The sequence below is a fragment of the Hermetia illucens genome, chromosome 6 (genome assembly GCF_905115235.1).
Source record: "Hermetia illucens chromosome 6, iHerIll2.2.curated.20191125, whole genome shotgun sequence".
In the NCBI taxonomy this organism is placed as follows: domain Eukaryota; kingdom Metazoa; phylum Arthropoda; class Insecta; order Diptera; family Stratiomyidae; genus Hermetia; species Hermetia illucens.
The window spans coordinates 970,335-990,179 of record NC_051854.1 but is presented as its reverse complement, the minus strand read 5'-3'; the positions used below and the strand labels follow the sequence as shown (position 1 = coordinate 990,179).

The 19,845-nt window shown below is 36.6% G+C and overlaps 2 protein-coding genes and 1 long non-coding RNA gene across 3 annotated transcripts; 1 reads left to right on the top strand and 2 right to left on the bottom strand.

Moving 5' to 3' along the window:
- Window positions 1–1,227: 1,227 nt before the first annotated feature.
- Window positions 1,228–4,501, bottom strand: LOC119660269 (protein suppressor of sable-like). Its single transcript, XM_038068728.1, has 7 exons — window positions 3,904–4,501; window positions 3,483–3,571; window positions 3,298–3,398; window positions 2,640–2,784; window positions 2,506–2,583; window positions 2,333–2,442; window positions 1,228–2,275 (listed from the first exon to the last, which is right to left on the bottom strand). Exons 1-7 carry the CDS (start codon window positions 4,497–4,499, stop codon window positions 1,292–1,294), a joined length of 2,103 nt encoding a protein of 700 aa, XP_037924656.1. The 5' UTR covers window positions 4,500–4,501; the 3' UTR covers window positions 1,228–1,291.
- Window positions 4,502–10,440: 5,939 nt separating this feature from the next.
- LOC119660271 (protein takeout) lies at window positions 10,441–16,408 on the top strand. Its single transcript, XM_038068731.1, has 4 exons — window positions 10,441–10,832; window positions 15,314–15,554; window positions 15,614–15,800; window positions 15,977–16,408. The coding sequence occupies exons 1-4, from the start codon at window positions 10,727–10,729 to the stop codon at window positions 16,217–16,219; spliced, it is 777 nt and encodes a 258-aa protein (XP_037924659.1). The 5' UTR covers window positions 10,441–10,726; the 3' UTR covers window positions 16,220–16,408.
- A 1,679-nt stretch (window positions 16,409–18,087) lies between these two features.
- Window positions 18,088–18,567, bottom strand: LOC119658590. The gene is made up of 3 exons (XR_005250247.1): window positions 18,394–18,567; window positions 18,234–18,284; window positions 18,088–18,166 (listed from the first exon to the last, which is right to left on the bottom strand). It is a non-coding gene; the product is annotated as an uncharacterized LOC119658590 (long non-coding RNA).
- Window positions 18,568–19,845: the final 1,278 nt, after the last annotated feature.

Genomic DNA, 19,845 nt, shown 5'->3' with positions numbered 1-19,845 from the left:
AAAAAAAATACATAAAACTTCAATGAAATGTTATTTCGCAGAATGTTTTTTCATAAAGTAAATGGTAGTCTTGTAGAAAAATAAAATCTTTCCGGATAAATTTATTTTATCAAACTGTCAGGCACACAGTTCAATAGACAACTTACTATTTATTTGTTAAAAACTATAGGCTTGATATGCTTTTTAGTCAACAGATGAGTAAATAGAGTTACCCGCTCAAATCTTTTGTTTTATCTCTCAGTAATCATGTGTTATCGGCTTTGATAGACGAAGAATAGGCATACATTCACAAAACGTTGCCAAACGAACAATTACCGATATACATGCCCGACTATCCCTTAAACCTACCCTACCCTTTACTCATCACCTGTATGGGCAGAGGTGCTTACAGGCAGAAGCAGGTGAACTCGGTTTACCGACTGATGACCTTGAGGGTTTGCATTGCTTTTAGAACCACATCAGATGCAGCAATATTGGTGGTGGTCCCAACATTAGAGTGTGGCTTGAGCGGAAACATGGCAAGAACAACTACCACATCACCCACTTCTTTACGGGACGCGGTAGTTGCTACAAGCAGTATCTACACTGCTTTTGGTTGAATGATTCTCCTAATTGTCCTAGATGTGGTAGCATACCGGAGGATCCAGAGCATGTAATGTTACACTGCCCACCAGAGGTGAAACCTAAACCAACCGGTAGATAGGGGCTTAAGTTCGGAGAACTTAGACAAGAACGAGTGCGTAACCTAAACCTACCCCGCGAAGTCGCAATCAAGATGACTGTATCATCAGACACAAGCCCGCGCTTTGGCGCAAAAGGAATGACTGGATTGTCGAAGAAACGGTGGATATAAACAATATCAGGAATGTCTCAAAAAAGGCAAACGAAATAAATACATATAACCGAAATATATAAAACGCATAAGGAGATCAGTTATGCATTTAAATCGGTTCAGGGTTCAGCGATTCGGCTCTTTTCCTTTCGTCTTGGTTATGCTTTGATTGACTACATCCATTCAATTCCAAATACGCTTCGATATGGCAGAACCCTTCTTGACTTAAACATAGATCTGCGTTACTTGCCGTGCTTGTTTATTATATAGGATCAATCCATCTACGCGCCAGGTCAATTCTACTCTATAACTCCTAGACCAATATCAAAACTACAACTGCAAAAGACACATATCTGCAATATTTAACTACTAAAATTAAGTGAGGGTTTATTCCGAACAAATATAACTTTCTTAAATCATTCCAGTTAACTTTCTGTCTATCATACAATACGTTATATTCTAAATTCTTCGTGGTTTTTTCAAATTCATTTTTCGATTCCATCGTTTTCCCATTTGCAAACCAAATTGACTTCGATTGAGTTCATCAATGGTTGAACAAAGATTGGAGAGATTTCGCGATATTGAATAGTTGGCTGGATACTCATTCCATATTGGTCCATTCAGCACATTACTATAACTAGGCAAGCTATTCTGATTATGCAAGAATTGTGACGGTAATTCAATTCCAGGAGCTATACCCAACAGGCCGGGCTTTGGGAATTCATAACGTTGATGTTGTATACTTGGCAGTGTTATACCGATGTTAGGAAGCAAAAGGTTGGTGTTTTGTGGAAAGTGTGATGTTGAGATTGAAGTTGAGGCTTGATTTAAGTTCATATTTAACAGGGATGGTATCTCAATAGATACTCCCTCAGGCTTTTGTGGAATTTTGGCTTCAGGAATTTCAGTGGTTGGTTTGGGAGTCCTCACCTCTTGAATGATCCCATCATAATTCACTTCTAAACCAATTTCGTAGAGTATCTCCTGGATCTTGTAGCCATTTGCTATTGTTGATATTTGAAATTTTTTATCTCTGGATATGATTTGAGAAAATCTATTTAGTTCGGTTGAGAGATCCGCTAAATGTTGATTTATATCAATTTTAGCTTTCGAATTCAAATTCTGATACCATTTGGATTTTTGAAGAAAACTGTTAAGGACATAATTGAAATTCTGTTGAATTGGCTTCGGGTTATTTTCTAATGTTTGTTCTTTTCGTTTTCGAGGATCGGCACTGGGCTCAGAAGCTTGATTTTCAGACTTATATGGATTTACCAATGAAAGCATCTTATTTGCGTCCAAATGGAAAGTCAAACACGGTTCATCTGTTTTCTTGTTTATAATGTTTACTAGTTTCTTAAGCCTTGGATCTAGTGTATTTTCAGGAATGTTTTCAGGGCGTATTGCAGGATCTTTTTTGTCTGGGATTATTATTTCATATAGCTATAAATACAATAAAAATTATCGGTTGTAAATTTATTCTAAATTGAAGGGTTATACCTTGTAAGGCACCCCCAGATGGGATTTTAGAGAAGCATCTATCTCTAAAGCCGGCACATAGTTAGCAATCACATCAGCAAAAGGCAAACGCATGTCATAGTCGCTGAGAACTAGAAATCGGTGAGAATTTTATTGAACCTGGAATGAGCATATGAACGTTTAACACCACCAACCTGGTTCCTTTGATTCATTCTCTGGCTTAAAATCAGTTTCGGCTCTTTCAGAGTAAAAGTTGGTTGGCTCAAAGGGCTCTAAAATTCAAAATAATAGTTTTCCATATTTACTGTCAGAATATAAGAGAAATTACCATCAAAACTAATTGAGTCGAATAAAGCTGCTTCGGAACTTGTCGTTGAGATTTTATCGTCATTATTATCCTCAGCGTTTAGATCAGAATTATTCAAATCCGAGCAAATGTCCATAGATGTTACAGAAATAACGTCAGTTTCAATCTAAAAATCAAGTGAATATTTATTTTTATTTAACTGAAAGTAATCCCAATATGCAGCTGCTGTGTTCCAAATAGCATTACACTTGCCCAACATGAACTGAGCGCTCTGGTTTTGGACACGAAAGGGGATGTTCCAAAAATCATAGCAGGGAGTTTTAATCAATGGGCTCTTCAATTGGGCAGTAACAAAGGTCCATGATCTTATAGTATCATTCTCGGAGAGTTGGGACCTCACGCAGTTTTTTGAAGAAAAATCCTTGAGATGGGAAAGGGTGGCTTTAAAAAAGGTTGCGAACAGAACCTAACATATTTGAAATATGAAATTATAAAAGAGGAGTCCTACACGGAGCATCTACTAAGGACTATACAAAGGGCTCGCGAAACTTCGGGAAGAATGGTTGCAATTGTTCAAAGCACATACGAAGTATTTGCTATTCATATTGGCAAGAGCTTTATATTAAGGTAGAGTGATAATTTCAGAAAATACCTCTAACTTCAATAAATTTCAAATTACCTTCCCGAAAGGATTGTCGCAAACAGTCTTCTCATCAACATCATCAATAGTCTCATCAATAACCAGTTCAGGTTCGTCATCCAGTAAACATAAATTTGCGTCTAAACAAAAATGAATAAAAGGTGTACGAGTATATGCTTAATTAAGTGTTCACACTTCGTCGATGTTTGCAATGTAGCACTTACCGGAATTCGGTTTTGTTTCTGCTCTAAATGATTCTTGAATAATTTTATAGTCGGCATTTTGCAATCCTCCAATTACGTCATCAGTTTTACTGTAAACAGGAAGGTTGGTTATATGGCAAATTACAGAAAGTTGGAGTTGTGTGCATCAAAGAAATCGATATATTGGAAATAGCTGTTATGTTTAAATTTAGGTGCACTCATCAGTGACATTTTCGATTGGGATTCGAATTTATTCCGATTTCCAATCTTCCGAACTCCTATGCATAAAAATAGGGTTCAGAATGCTCTCTTCTACCCGAGGTAGAGGACATTCAACCCAATTTCTTTGTTGGCTATGCAACTGATTAAAAATTAGACATATACCATTTGGCTAAACCATTTCTTAACACACACTCTCACTCTTTATTATAAAATGCCATACCATTCATCCGTGATGCTAACATCATCGATTGAGTCTTTGTTATTTTCCGTACTATTAGCTGTGGTCAACAATGGCAACAGTTGCCTCATATCCATATCGCTTTTGGGTGCATTCATCTCGCCATCATCAACATCATCACTCCCATCGCGATTACTAAATGTCATTATTGACTTCAATGGTGCCTTTTGGTCATTTTCAATTATCTTCGTTATTTCTGTTGTTGTCTTCTGAATCTCCCCAATTTGATTTAAGCTTAAACCAATGTCGGTCAATTGCGCCAACGACATCTGTTTCACTTGTTGTAGGTTTGTAATTTCCAAGGTCTTCAGTTTTTCCAATTGTTGCGATGAAAATATTGCCCAAATATCTTGCGGTCGTTTTTTTGCGGATTTTTTTGATGATGATGACGAAGATTTGGTCGTCTTGCACTGATTGTCCACGGACGATGACTGTTTTCCGGTGCTCCCATTATCAGTATTCAACTGACGATTTTTTGCCTCGATCATTGCAAGAGCTTTGTCACGGCTGTAACGTCTAAAGTTACCTAAGATGGCTTTTGGGGCGGCTGCAATGTGTCTTGCTAATGCTTGGGTCATCTCTTCGGAAAGTGCTTTCCCATGAGAAAATTTGCAAGGTTTTTCATTTTGACAGTCTAAGCCAAGGTGGAAATACTTGCAGGGGAATTCTGAATGCATGTACTTGCAGATTGACCGCTTAACGCAACAATCCAAAAGGTAGAATTTGCATATTTCCATCTTACGTTCTTCGTTCTCTTCCATGCCGTCAAACTGAAACGAAATTTATATAATCTGAATTTAAATTACGTTATCATAATCCAAAATTTTAAAATGCCAGCCTTTCTTCACTGTCTCTATGTTCAACACACCAACAGTCACTCAATAGAAGTTTGACCTCCCCTTATTCATAACAAAAGATTTAAGCGAGTAACTTGATTTTAATCAACAGGAGTTTTTCATTAATTTTGCATTTTTTTACAAATGTTATTTATCGATTGAATAAGAAAGCCTCTGAAGCACTACTAACAATTTTTAAATTTTCTTTTCATTACGAAAATATCACAAAGATAAACAGATCCGTACTTACACTATTCGATCGACGACGCCCTGATCGCCTCTCCGGAGGAGATTTTCGACTTTGTCTACCATGCCTTTTTCTTCCTCTATCTCTGCGACGTTTAACAGGGGGTGATGACCGACGTCTAGAATAGTTATCACAGTCGCTATCGTATCGATAATCTCTCTCGTATTCATAATATGTAGATGAAGGTTGATTTTCGAATAAAGGTTGAAAACTTTCTTCGATTGAACAAAACGGCGTACCCTGCGGTGGGCTTGCTCCACGAATGCAAAGCATTTCATACTCATCCATTTCAGCAATTTCAACAGGATCGAGTTGATGAGATGATTTTGCCTGAGAATAATTTAGTTAGTAGAATTTATATTAAGACTAATCTAATTGGGAAAATTTACGTTTGATAAACATTCTATAGAAATTTATGTATTTAAGCTACTGCCATTGCTTCATTAGGAATCATTTTTATTCGAATTCAGAAATTCTAGCTACTCAACAATTAAAAAAAGATTTAACAGTGCATGAGAAGCAAATAGAATTGATGCAGGTTTTAGTAGTAGTCGCCATTTTCTTATCTTATCCTAGCCTCACCGTTATCAGAGTACCCTAGTGAGCAAGTTCCTTGACCGTAATTTTCGTAAGAATCATTTCGGTACAAACATTAACTGAAGTAAAGGAAAAAGAATCCAGTACCAAGCCCAACATTGGTTTATCACGAGGACAACAACAGACTAACTAGAGCAGCAATCACAACGCAGAGACCAACAAGGGCAGATTTGACATATGAAAAGAGGCAATTACTAACTGCGCTGTTTGAAAAAACGTCTGTAACCGACGGAAAAAAGGCTTAAGGACGATTGAACCTTGAACTATTGCCTGCATACCGACCACTGTGTACGCTTGATGCGGTCGGGAAAGTGTTCGAAAAGTTCATAAGGAGTAGAGTCGCTGAAACGATCCATGCTGTCGGGAGTTTTCTTCTAGCAAGTTCCGGTTCTGAGTAGGGAGATCCATGTGGATGCTGTAATGGAGATTGTGGATGCGGTTCATCGAGCTCAGGCACACAGCCTCCGATCTCCACGGGTTCAACCCCGCAAGATGGGCAGATATACTAGACACATTAAAAAATTCATTTCATGTGCTGAGCTTTCCCTTGCGGATATTGAGTCGACTAATAGCAAATTTTTGTGGCTCTATATTAACCAGGAGACGTTTTTTTATGGGAGTAACGCCGTCTCTTCTGCTCTACGCAGCGAAGGGATGAACTGATGCCCCTGGCAAGGAGATGTATCGTAATTAGACCATTGACATTACGAATAGTATTGTGTGTTGCCCTCGGTGTGCTTGTATTGACTGAATTCATGTCCGAAAAAAGAAACAACGGCAACTTTCCGCTGAAGAAGGTAGCAAGTGGCGGCCGAAATATGTATACGGAGAATTATAAGAACCTCGTTGGCTTAAAAGGAAATTGGAATATGTTTGTTTACATTTTCGAGCAAATTAGATTTGCAAAAAATCCAAATTACCAAATTCCGAGAAATGATCCGCTTGCCCAAAAAAAAAGAAAGAAAATGTTGAGATTTGAAGGGAATATTGCAGAGAAAGTGATTTCATTATTATTTTCGGGTTTGTGTTGTATACCTTGATTTTCATCAATATCTTTTTGCACTTAAGGAATCTTATATAATAAAAATAAAAAATGCTCCGAAAGAGACTATAAGTATGTAAGATGTGTATAACATTTTAAATATTAAGATATTTCAAGAGGACATCGAGAAGTACCACTAAAAGATAGATCTATTTACGATTTCCATACACAATTGCAACCATCATATGCGACCCCGATCAATCAACTTTACCTAACTGATTTCATCCTTTCTTTTTTTCCATATAAATATATAAAGATACTTTCCAATGAAATATAAAAATAATTGGAAGTTTCCTAACGGAAAGTATTATACTTATGTGTTAATGTGTTGTATTGATTTTCTAGGTTACATTATGTATGGCTTTACCTCATGTGAACTAGAACGTTCTTTCGAGTCCGCTCTACGCCTTCGTTTCCCCTGTCGCAAATTCTTCAACTTTTCTTCATTCTTCTGAACATTATCTTCATAAGAGATAAATATTTAATATTTAAATTGTTTTCACATCTCTGAACATGCAGAGCGCCTTCTTGAATTTACGAAACTCACCAAACACATTACTGTCACCATTTCCAATTACATCAGTTGTGGTTGATATCCTAATTTTACACTTGGATAAATCATCCAAATCAGATTCAATTTCCCCTTCTTCGTAATCGTCGCTGTTCATACACATTTTATCGATGATATCAGAGAAATCCGCAGCCCTGTCTCAGGGTCCTCAGAATTATTCTTGGAAAGATGTGGATTGGTTTGAGGCAACAGAAGTGGAAAACCAAATTGTAAGGGGGAAAAATCGATAGAGCCGATGTTGAAATGTTTTTCAGGTTTACGTGTCAGCAAAATCTTTAATTCACAGGACGAAAATAAATCAAACCTTCCTGTCTCAGATATTTTTAAGCACAATTTTCTGACTCTGCTTGTTCTAGCTTCGAATCATTTATGAAATTGAACTTTTTCATACGTTCATCGAAAACAATGTGTTGAAAAATCAGATAATATTTTATACTTTTCGCCTAACTCTTTAGTTTTTGTTTCACGTTGCCATTCGACAAGTTCGACAATACAATCAAAATTATTAAATGCCAAGCGTCGTCATGAAATTTTCTGTATTTCACGATTGCTTAGTTCGGTTGTTTCCATGACAAAACGCATGTGGAAGCTTACTGAGTGCTTTGATTTTCGTGGCTTTTTGAAAAGTATGAGTTACAAAGCGTTCGTTTTCGCAGTGAGAGAAATGGTGGAAAGAAGCTTTTGAAAATATGAATTAAACTATATTCACTCAAAATTGTTTCCAATGACTGGAAATATTATGTTGGACTTTGAATGTGGGGAATATACTAGCGTTTTATTGTAAGAGTAAAGAGCGATTATACTAATTAAATATCTTAGATAAGACATTTTCAGATCAGCGATGTCCTTATATAGAAGCTGCATTTATTGAAGAAAAGTTGAGAAAACGTATCCCTTAATAAATTCAGTACAGATTTCTTGTGTCTTGCTGCACACCAATATACAGATGAAGTAAAAACTTGGGAAATTGATGAAAATTGGATACATTTTACGAACTGGTGCACGGAAATTCGCGAAAAAGAAAAGAAAATTGTAAAACAAGCACAGAAAGGATAAAAAAATGCGTTTTGGGGCTAAATTTTATTCTTCGCTCCTTCATTGCAAGGTCCTTTTTTTATGTTTTGAAATCGTTTAAATACGCATTTTTCTATTGTTTTGCGGGGTTCTGATTGTGGTCACAAAGTCAATCCGTTTCTTAAGGAGATCGTGGAATTAAGTCCACTGGACATGTGCTCACGTAAAACCCACAGAGACGTAATTGTCAGCGATACTAAAGTCGAGGCAGTAACCCAATGAATGAAATGGGGGAAAACAACAGAAACTGATGACATCGCAGTGAGTTCTTTAGTCGGGTTATTGAGGAGGAAGAAGAGCATCTTAATGACAAGAAAGTACCACCATTTAAATATGGACTATCAACAGAATCCTCAAATTACCGCCCCATCCGGTTGCTGTCCCATACCATGAAAACGTTTGAGCGCATCGTTCTAATATCCCTGAATCAAGCCGGGTTTGTCATGAATTGTGAAACTACTGATGCGATACTCGCTGCGCGGTTACCCACGAAGAAACACCGTGATAAGCATCACCCTCTTTACATTGTATTTCTGAATATAGAGAAAGCATTTGACCGTGTGCCGCACACACTCATCCAGCATGCTTCACCTTGTTCCAGAAAAACCCGTGTGTTGGGTTAAAATGCTCTACCACGATCCGAAAAATAAAGCCGGAAGTGTGGCGGGTATACCAAAACCGCTTCGTGTCTCTGTCGGTGCTCATCAAGGCAACGCCTCTCACGTGAAGATTCTTTGATAAGGCTTGATAAGTCGACTTGCGACAGTATAGAGACATAACATCTGATCGCAACAAGTTAGCCATTCATCCATCCACATATCGTTTAATTTAAAAAACGGTCTTTGATATCTAACACCGGGCATGCAAGGAGATCTAAAAAATACAAACCAGTAAGGGCTGTTCTATTCTGGATGCAGCTGAGAGTTTATGTAAGTCAACGGTATAATACCTCGCCAATTTCTATAATTTCTGCAGCCGCTATTTTACTGAAGTTTCATGCTAATTCTTTTTGTCTAAGAAACAGATATTTGTTCTGCATTCCAGATATATTTGATGACGGGTTGCAACACTCTAGCCAAAACATTGATATTCGCTTTAAACAGTTCTGTTGGCACTTTGTCAGCGGATTTTGCCTTGTAATTTTTTACTTTGTGCATCGAATCGTTGGCGCCTGTCTTCATCTTTAGATTTACAGGCTACTGCCAAGCAAATGCCTCATGTACTCAATTAGGTTTCAATAAAGAAAATTATTGTAAAGTAGATATTTTTCTCTATCAAAGAGATTGAATTTGAAACACGAGAGGAAAATTTATTTTTTTAATCCAACCTTGTGTTTGAAATTACTCGACCTCACCTTTTAGATTAAAAAACAAGATCCTGTCTGTACAAATAAATGATCAATACAATACTGGAAATCGTCTTAAAAGTAATATAGCTACATGCAAGACCTATCAAGAGGATGTAGAGGGAGGTAGTTCCCCAGGCTCCAGAATTTCTCGGCGGCCTAAGAAAGACACTTTAATGGCAAAATGTGGTGCTAGAGGGACTGCATAATTTTCAACCCTGCTGCCAGATTTTCCGTCATAATTCTCACCCCCGGCCAGGATTTTTTGCCCATGAGTACAACTACATTATAAAAAATCGACTCTAATAAATTACATAACTAAACTGAACGGGTAATAGAAACTAAATTAAAATATTGTAATCTATCTTGAATCTGCGGCTTCTATGCGAAGTGTATTGAGTCTGACAATGAAGGCAGCAATTTATTTATTGATAAATAATTTTGCCAATAAAAACACTCAATAATACGTTTACCTTTTTTTTGTGTGCAATATTAGAATGGGACTGACAATCAAATGTCTATTATTAATAAACTATCTTTCCTCATATGCAAACTATGCTAAAATCGGACGCACCATTACAAGTTAAACTATGCAATTTGAAAATTAGTCACATTTCGTCGATAAAGATGCGATCATACTCGTAATATCCAATACTTATACCAACAGATATGCGTTGAGTTTACAAGGCTTTCTTGAATTTATTTTCAGCCTACCATATTATACAAATGATTGTTTATAAAACTGAAAAGCACCAGTCGGAATGTTGTTGAAACGTTGATGATGGTGTGGCGCACAAGGAGAGAAGTGCACTTATCCAAGATACACTCGGCAGACTAGTTGTTATTTTCCTTTGGATCATCGAAGGAAACAGTTGGGTTTTTTTTCGGATAAATCGCGCTGAATTTAGATTTGGATATTACTGGGACCTAGATAGGAGTAGCTTCGGAGATATTGACTGGGACTTTAGGTTGATTTTCTAAAGATTTTAAGTGTCTAGTGAATATTGTTTAGTTGAATTAAAAGTTTGCGCGGTCAAATTAATTTATTTACACCGGTATTTTTCACGAACACGTTATTAATTAATTTTCGAAAATGTTCACCAAAACAATACTATCCGGAAATTTAATCCTTATTTACGTAATAGTTATAGTCGCAGCACGTGAAATTGTGAATAATAAACCACAATTGAAAGAGAAACGTAAGAAACTTTAAAATGTTTAATTTTATTACTGTTTCTATAAATAGTTGTTACATTTTCACAGATTTAATAGTTTTAACCTAGTTATTCAATGTGCATTTTGTGCTTCTTTCTTTTCTTTTTCTTCCCTGATTTGAACGTTTCTTTTCAACTTCTTCGGAATATGTAAGATGTGTGTTCATTACTTGTTTGTTGAATGGTTAACACGCAGATGAAGTAATCGCGGAATGTTATCTCATTTAGCGCAGTTACCTGGTTTATTTAAATACTACTCTGACTTACATGATAGCAAGTGCAAGCTATTCACTTTCTTCAGAGGAATGTTAACATTTAGCAGAAAACTGATCTTCTGTGGGCGGCTTTATTCATTCTTGATTGTTGTAAACGGAATTATGCAAAATGCAGTTTATGAATGCATCTGAGACAAGTCGAAAGCAAGTGATGCCAGATACCTTGATAATTCGAATTAAGCAGATACGAATTTAGGTGAAAGTTGATTAAACACTCACAACAACTTAAATTTGATCTTGTTATGATTTAATCAATCGCCCACTAATCGAATTTTTGTCAAAAATATACATGCACCGACCTGAAGAAATTGGCGCATCTCCACTGCCTTGGGGTTGCGGGTACAAAAGTGTAAGTAGGACTCGGTAGGCTTTTCTTTTAGGCTATAGGCAGTTGTTGTTGTTGATTTTTGTTTGTCCCCTGGGACCCGACAGGGCCCCAATACCACCCATGAAGTGCACCGACAGGACTAATGGCAGGCACTTAGCCTATGTTACCTGAAACGTGCTATCCTTCTTGACCAAAAAAAAACATATCATTTAATTCGATTTTTTTATTGGAAAAGCCGAAACACTTGCAAACACTTTAGTGTCAGAGCCTACTTGAACAAGCTGGTCAGGCGTTGCAAGCTTTACAAATGTTAATCATTAATGTTAGGGTTATAAACGTTTAGTCATTATTGATTTGGTAATAATTAATTAAAATGTAGCATTGAAGTGTTGAGATCCGGACACCAGGTTGCGTTGTTGAATGTTTTGAAAACGTCCCCAGGGGAGGATTCGACCATTCTAGTAGAGAGTCATAAGAGGCCCAACATGGGCGAGTTCATTTAGTGGGTACCACGTTGCGTCAGACACTATAGAATTTTGTGACTTAAAAACGTGGTCTGAAGCAAGGGCGCGTATTTTACCCACTAGGCGATACGACAGCGCAGTTTGTTCTAGTCATTTACAGGTATGCAGAGAATCTGTAATGATAGAAACTTTCTCCGCACCTATTCTGAAGGCCAGATTGATAGCCTAAAAAACGGCAAAAAGTTCAGTCGCTAAGAGGGTACTTACTTTTAGTGCAAAAAAAACATCGTGACGATAAAATTGTCGATCTAATTTCGTGGTCTCTAAAGTCTCCATATTATATACCGGGGATTTAAATTGTTAGACTTCAATAATCTAAGTTCTAGACAAAATCTACACCTTTCCTACAATAGATAGTTTACAGAATCTTAAGGATCTCTTATAAAAGCTCCCATGGATCACGAAGTATTAGTCACAGCTTTCTTTTAAAAATTTCGCTGGTTGCCAGTTTCATCAAAAATTCATAATTCTAGGACTCACTATTCTTCAGATACACCCAGGCTGGACGAGAGGCAAGGGAAAAGATGTGATTCTCTCGGACCCAGAGTAGATATCAATAAATAAAGAAAGTAATAAGGGGCCCATATAATGTTCGCCCCTTACGCGGATTTTTTGTCGCTGTGGTTTCATCTTTAACAAATCACTGAAGGTATAATGTGCAAATTTAGGAAAAGAGGTGGCATCAATTATATTCACTATTTCAGATACCGAAAACTTTGAATTTTGTTTAAGGAATTCAACATTTTTTGTTTTTTTTCTTTAACTAAATAACAACTAAGATTCCGATCCTCTCAAACGCATTGATGAATTAAAGAACTCTCTGAACTCTACTGTCATTTTTCCTAGATGCAATAAAAACATTCAAAAAAGTACTGAAAACAAACCTTCCATAGGCAATTGATTACTAATTACATTCACTCTACCAACAATTGCATAATTAAATCATAATGAAAGCAAAATATAGCAAATCGCGGATGTGTATTGTTATTCTTTAGAATTCCTTATTGAGAACAATATCATCAACGACATTAAAACATTGAAATTCATTGCGTGTATTCAACTTCAAGACATTTTAGATAGAATTCAAAAGTGAATATCTAAATTAATGGAAGTTATCTACAATGGATTTTATATATCTTCATCGATTGTCACGTTTAAGATATTTCTTGTGCCAAAAACGTTTAAAGAAATTATATTATTGCTTCTACGATGGTGGCAGTTCCGATTGTGTTCAATGCTTTTGAGTCACTTTTTAATTATTACTAATTAGGCGCTAAATCTTTCAAGAACTACAATAGAAATACGAACTTCCCAATACAGCTTCAAAATAATATGTTAATAATTGGCAGATTCATTTTAACCTATAGGAAAAATTGTTTTATAATCCTTAAATTGTAGTGCGATATGATAGGCAATATCTATGGTAGGAAAAGTTCACGTGGCTGACCCTACCTCAGATGAACCGATGGCGTAGGCCACAACGCAAAACAGCTTTTGGGGATTGACCGACCTTGAGACGAGAATTTGAGTTTTTTTTGTGTGTGCCAGAATTTATCAAAAATGTTCGCCAGCGATAAAGATGCCCTTAAAATTCTCACTCACGGCCTAAGCAAACATATCTGCCCGGTTGGCCGAATCATTTTTCATCACCACCCGCCTGAATAGTGAAAACTGGCAGACCAACTGCATCCCATCCAGGGTAAGGCCGTCGGTCAGATGCGGACTCCTCAAGCATAACTTACAGGCTGCACTGAACGTGGATGCGCGGGATTAATATTATCCTGGACCGATCCTAGATCGATAGACCAAGTAGCCCATGAAAGAGGATTGGTCAACTAAATAGATTGAGAAACAAGCATCATCCTTAGAGAGAATAAATATTAGATTTTGGCAATCCTCGAGTAATCGTCTTTTCTAAGCTCTCAATGAAGCATAGACCAAAAACTCAAGAGAGCATCTGAAAAGGCATCACAAAATAGCTGAATAAAACACCAACGACCAAATATTCTTTCAAAAACTCGAGGTTAGGACTCTCAACTCGTCCGACAGGTGTGATTTCGTTCACCCTCATTCACTGTGATGCCATCAATAAATTTGAGGGGTCGTTTGCTTATTGCTCCATCAAAAAGCTAAGACGCCGTATTATGACCGAAAATGAAAATGTTTCAAAAATGAGTTTATAGTTTCTCGGAAGCGGACCGCGCGTTCTATGTAGAAAAGGAAGAGGACGATACTACGTTGCGGCATGGAGTAATTGACCTGTACTTTTATAAAGATGAAATAGAGTCCACAGAATGCAATTCTGAAAACCTGGTAGATGGGATACACACCCACTGAAAAGAATGATTTTTTGACTATTGTCGTAGCAAGCAGATGAATGAAAGTATGACAAGGAAACCTATCGCAATTCCTACGACAAATAAGGCAGAAGGAAGGAAAGAAGGAATCATGATAGATGACATATGGACCAAATTTACTTCCCCAAATTGATAGCATTGGTATAATAAGCAAGGTATAACCATCGTGCTTCATGTCAGACGAGCAAATTAATTCACGCTGAGAAAGTAAGGTACTGCAAGGATTTCTTTAGCTTTTAATCTGTTCGGCAGAGAGGTCGACTAATGTGGATCGGGTCTTTGAGGATAATGAACTCTTCTATTTCAAGGATGAATTGCTATAGCTTTATTTAAGGGATGCAATAATCATATTCGATTACGATACATCAAAAGAGAAGATGGGATCGGTAACCTCAACAAAGCAACATTTAAGATTTTTCTCAAAAGCGCATAAATACTACTCCACCATGTTCTTCGCTTGTATCAACTACAAACCCCAGATAACAACACGGAATAATGGAATTCAAATAAAGATGCTCTCCTCGCAAAGTTGGTCGACATTTATCTACGGCAATAAGAAACTTGAATAGATAATTTGTAGCTGTAGGTAGTTTAGCGCGGTAGCTTAAATTCTTAGATCAATGAGGGCATTCTTCTTTAGAATAATGGTGGATGTTTAACTTTGTTATGGAAAAACAGAATGATAAGCAATGCTTTGTTAGAGCAACACGCACAACACGCTGAATGCGTGTCAGAGGAGAACTTGCTGACAGGAAACTTTGTAGTCAATGAAGCCCCCGTGAGAAAGACACACTAATCTGACGACATGATAGTTCTAGGCCACTACCCCTCCCCAAAATATTTAACAGTGGTCCCATTGGTCAAAAACAGGAAACAGGAAAAAAGCCCGCTTCTGAATTTATTTTTCTCTTAAATACCATTAAATGAATTGATTTTAAATTCAATCATAATTTTATCAATAATTTTTTTTTTGATTTCACAGCTGAATGGCTCAAAACATGCAAGCGATCCGATCCAAATGAAAATCAGTGTTTTAAACATCTTTTTGAGGGGATGTTTCCTTCTTTGGCCAAAGGAATACCTGAAATTGGTGTGAAGAAATTCGAGCCTCTCTACATTGATTCAGTTTCAATTTCGAAAGGAAGCGGAAACTTAGTATTGTCGGGAGGATTTAAACATTTAATTGTTAAAGGACCATCCAATGCTACTGTTGAGAATGCAGTGTATGTAACTAGATCCTTAAAAATATTTTTCTATTTATATTTTTTTGTTTTCATTGCAGTTTGGATTTCGATAAGAATATTCTCAACTTTGACCTGAAAATTCCTCAGCTTCGTATCAACGCAAAGTACAATCTGAATGGAAATATTCTCCTTTTACCATTGCTCGGAAATGGAGACGTAACGATGCTTTTGTCTGATGTTAAAACTTCGGTTTACACGGATATTAGTGTAAAAGGAATTCCCGAGGTATAATTGGTTCTAATCCATTCGGGATTGATTGAATAAATTTAATTCAAATTTATATAATAATTCTAAAATTTAATTATATGTGACCCTTTTGTAATTTAAAGCTATACATTTAGTATCTATCTATCTAAAACTTAGTATCTATCTATCTAAAACGATAAAAACTCTAATTCCAGGATGCCATACGAATGGAAACAATGAAAGTAACGTTTATTGTAGGCGGGATGAGGATACATCTAACAAACTTATTTAATGGAAACGAAATTCTGGCGGCATCATTAAATGCATTTTTAAACCAACATTCACATGAAATTATTTCTGAATTAAGACCCGATTTGGAAGCTGGATTATCGGACATCTTCAAAGGATTATGGAATAATGTATTCTCGAAAATTCCCATTAAGTTTTGGTTGGTATGATTCAAATCTTTCATGTTATGTTACTTAGAGTGTAAGTTATGTGTACCTAGCGTAAAATCGATTTAAGGCATTTATTATTAATTGTTATTTATGCACATTTTTTGTACAGTTGTCATCTAACATTAGAATAATTTTTTTGTAAACATTATTGTTTCCTCTTATATTAAAGGGATAATATATCAAGATGAACATTTTGTTTTTTATGTATATCTTACTGTGATTTCAGTAATAAATTTCTATTGTTCCCTCGTGTTTTAGTAGATTTAAAGAGCCAGAAAGACTCATGGGCAGGATCCCAGGGAGGAATTCCAGATTCGGGGTACAAGTAATATTGCCCCTTGATTAAAGGTCAAATTAGGGCACCTGAAAAAAAAATCCAGGTCTGGCGAGAATCATCTCTTCCCTCGTCCTGTATAACCACCTAAAATCCATGCATCATTCAGAAACAAATAACTCCAATAGGCACATTTTTATCAGACATATCCTTATATAGTAGATAGGAGCCTAACCGTTAATGAGTCAAACTTGACAAACTGAGGATAGGCAAGTGGACCAACCCAAACACGAAAATGACACCAAGATCACAAAGCCAATAAAAAAGAGAAAAAAAATGTATAAACCCAATATCTGTGACTATTGGTAATTAACCAACGGATCTCCGACCATCGAAAGGTATCATAGTATTCAATGCTATAAGCAGTTTAGAAAAGAAGCAAAAGGAATGCAATGCTTCATAAAACCAAAGAGCATGGATGTTGTTAGAGAGGTGCGATCCACAATTGATGCCATTGAGGGGAGGTCCAATCTGTGAAACTAACTGAAGCACACTGTCGCTACGTCGTCGAGTGGTACTCTTTGTGACCCTAGACGTAAGAAGCGCCTTCAATTCTGTGAGGTGTGCACATTCTTGAGATACTAGAAAATCCTCTCCATGCTCCAGGCTACCTATTGTAGATATTGAGGGTCTATTTAAAGGACCGTGTCCTACCCTACGATACCGCAAAATAAAAATCACATCAGGAGCATCTATCATTGGTCCGGACCTTTGGAAGGTCTTATACGATAATCTCCTATGACTCGAGATTCCTGATGAATCGTATCTGGTCAGATACGCAAATGATATTGCGGCACTCGTTATTGCACGCACGGTTGAGCGAGCTCAGCGTACACTGGGAATGGTGATGCAGCGATTAACAGATAGATAGCTGAACACGGAATATCCCTAGCTCTTGAGAAAACCGAAAACATTGTCCTGATCAGGCAGAGAGTTCCCACCGCTCTCTGTTTTCAGGTTGGTGAAACTATGGTCTCGTCGAAGCCGACGGTAAAATACTTCGATATCATGATAGAAACGATAACGAGCTTCTTTGAGCAGATTTACAATACCGCAGGCAAGGTTGTGGATAGAATGTTTGCGATTTACCCACTGATGCTCAATATTGGAGGTTCATTATTCAGTAGGTGTCGCTTGCTGATGAGTGCGGATGTGTCCATCCCACTTTATGATTCTGTAGCAAAACCTCAGTAGATTATAGTACCCTTGAATATTGCCTTCACTTCACCTGAACAACGATTATACGTCGGTAGTTACAACTCAAAATTGTGTTTAAGAAAAGTCACCACGGTAAGCCTACTCACAGAAAAATTCAATAGATTACGGATACGGTTTACGGATTTTAGACAATGCAAATTTTGTATATGACGTGTAAGGGCTGAAGTGTTCAAAGAAACCGACCAATCACCCCGAGCCGAGCTAGCGTAGTGGCATACAAGCCCGAGTCGATCAGATCATTTAGTGGAGCAGCACTAAGGTGCTTTCTGACCTGTACCATCAGCTTCCGCCACTTTTCAGACTCTGAAATAACTCACCTCACGTGTTTGTCCATAATCAATCCGGGTGGCCATCCATCCTGGTCATTAAAGGATGATATTTTTATTATATTTCACCTAAAATAATAAAAAAATACTCAAAGCTATTGAAATTTGCACAATAAATAGAATATGAAAATCTTACTTCTCTTATCTACTTCCTCAACTCGTGGCCCAAAAATTATTCCGAGTTCACCTAAATTTTTGCTTTCATTAATACGCCGTGTTACCAAAACCATGTCCATTCATTCACCAATCTTTGAAAATGATAGTAAATGCTTTCATTTTTAACGTAGTATACCTACCCATTCATGTAGTATATGTAAGTAAACATACATGAAAACTAGTAGCGATTCAGCGGACTTTTATTTAGGCGTATGTCACAAGAAAATTAAGGTCAACCCACTAATCGCAGTTAAAATATTAAACAACAGCAAAAAGGCAATATCAGTTCAAACATGTGAATTTCTTATGCAATGGTTTTCTTTTTTTCTTTTATCTTTTATTTACGTGTAAATTGACTTCACTGAAATACTAACTCAGGAAAGCACATATGTCTTTGGCACGCGATCTCGAACTTTTAGATAGAAAGCTTTGGATTTTAGACCCTTTACAGTTTTTAAGAGTGGTAACTATCATTTTCAGTAAACACCGACTTGTTGTCCCAGATTGTGATATATTTGCAACCGGTTTAAGAGATACAAATGCGTTTATGTAATTTTCTCAGATGTATTGACTGCCATATTTTTTGTTCGAAATTAATATAAGTTTATTTCTATTCGAGTGGTAATTAAGGCGGTTACTCTTTTTCACTAGTTAATAATTTCACTGTGGAAATTGCAATATTAACATCTTTAATAAGCTAATTTCTCTAATAAAGTTGGCACTTATGAACAAGACGCCAAATTTCAACCACTTTTTTCTGAGCATTCAGCCGACCATAATGTTTCACATAATAATAATAATAATACTTTCGTAATAGTATTTATGAAAATAGATTGATAGGATAAAAATGAGTGAATTGTAGACAGGCTTCTCCCTTACACTGTGAGAGACTCCTTCTTTCTTAGACTCTATACATAATTGCCGTAGACCCCTATGTAGAGCAAGGTGACCTACAAAATCTACGTGCCATCCTTAATGGGCCCTGACAATGCGTCTCCCAGAATCCTGTCAATGACAATTTAATCTATATTGCATACATAGTTTGCTTCCTGAAACACTAACACAAACGGTCTTCGCATATTCAAAAACTATTTTAATCCTCAATAAAAGATAGCAAATCTACTTTGTATCTTAAATCGCTTCAGTGCTTTTCTGATTTTAAGCTCATTTCTATCTACAATAACTCATTATTATTCAATCGTTGTAAAGTAGTTAATGAACAAATAAATATGTGAAGCATATCGCCAGCGGTATTAGCTGATTTTATGTGTTTAATTATGTAATTTATGACTACAGTTGCAATGAACCAATTTGAAATCTAGACGACGACATCGACCCTGTTGTTGGCGTATTGCACTTCTTGCAAAAACCAGAAGATATAAAAAGACAATATCGATTTTATGCAGAGTAAGTCTGTTGGGCTACTTGACTATTGTAATTGATACTTGTACTAGTGAATGTGGGAAGTATGTGGTACGTATGCTAATCACTTGAATTTGATTTGTGTCAATGAAGATCTTAGGCAATAGCATGAGCCTTTCATATCATTAGATATGACAAGTAACTTTCATGGAAGTAAATCCAAAAATTAA

Bases quoted from the DNA above. Each gene is read 5' to 3' on its own strand.
- LOC119660269 (XM_038068728.1), bottom strand. From the start codon at position 4,499: ATGACCCAAGCATTAGCAAGACACATTGCAGCCGCCCCAAAAGCCATC. The intron at 3,572-3,903 runs GTATGGCATTTT...TCCTGTTTACAG, and splicing joins GTTAGCATCACGGATGAATG to TAAAACTGATGACGTAATTG. The intron at 2,276-2,332 runs GTATAACCCTTC...TTGTATTTATAG, and splicing joins ATCTGGGGGTGCCTTACAAG to CTATATGAAATAATAATCCC.
- LOC119660271 (XM_038068731.1), top strand. From the start codon at position 10,727: ATGTTCACCAAAACAATACTATCCGGAAATTTAATCCTTATTTACGTA. The intron at 10,833-15,313 runs GTAAGAAACTTT...TTGATTTCACAG, and splicing joins ACCACAATTGAAAGAGAAAC to CTGAATGGCTCAAAACATGC. The intron at 15,801-15,976 runs GTATAATTGGTT...CTCTAATTCCAG, and splicing joins GTGTAAAAGGAATTCCCGAG to GATGCCATACGAATGGAAAC.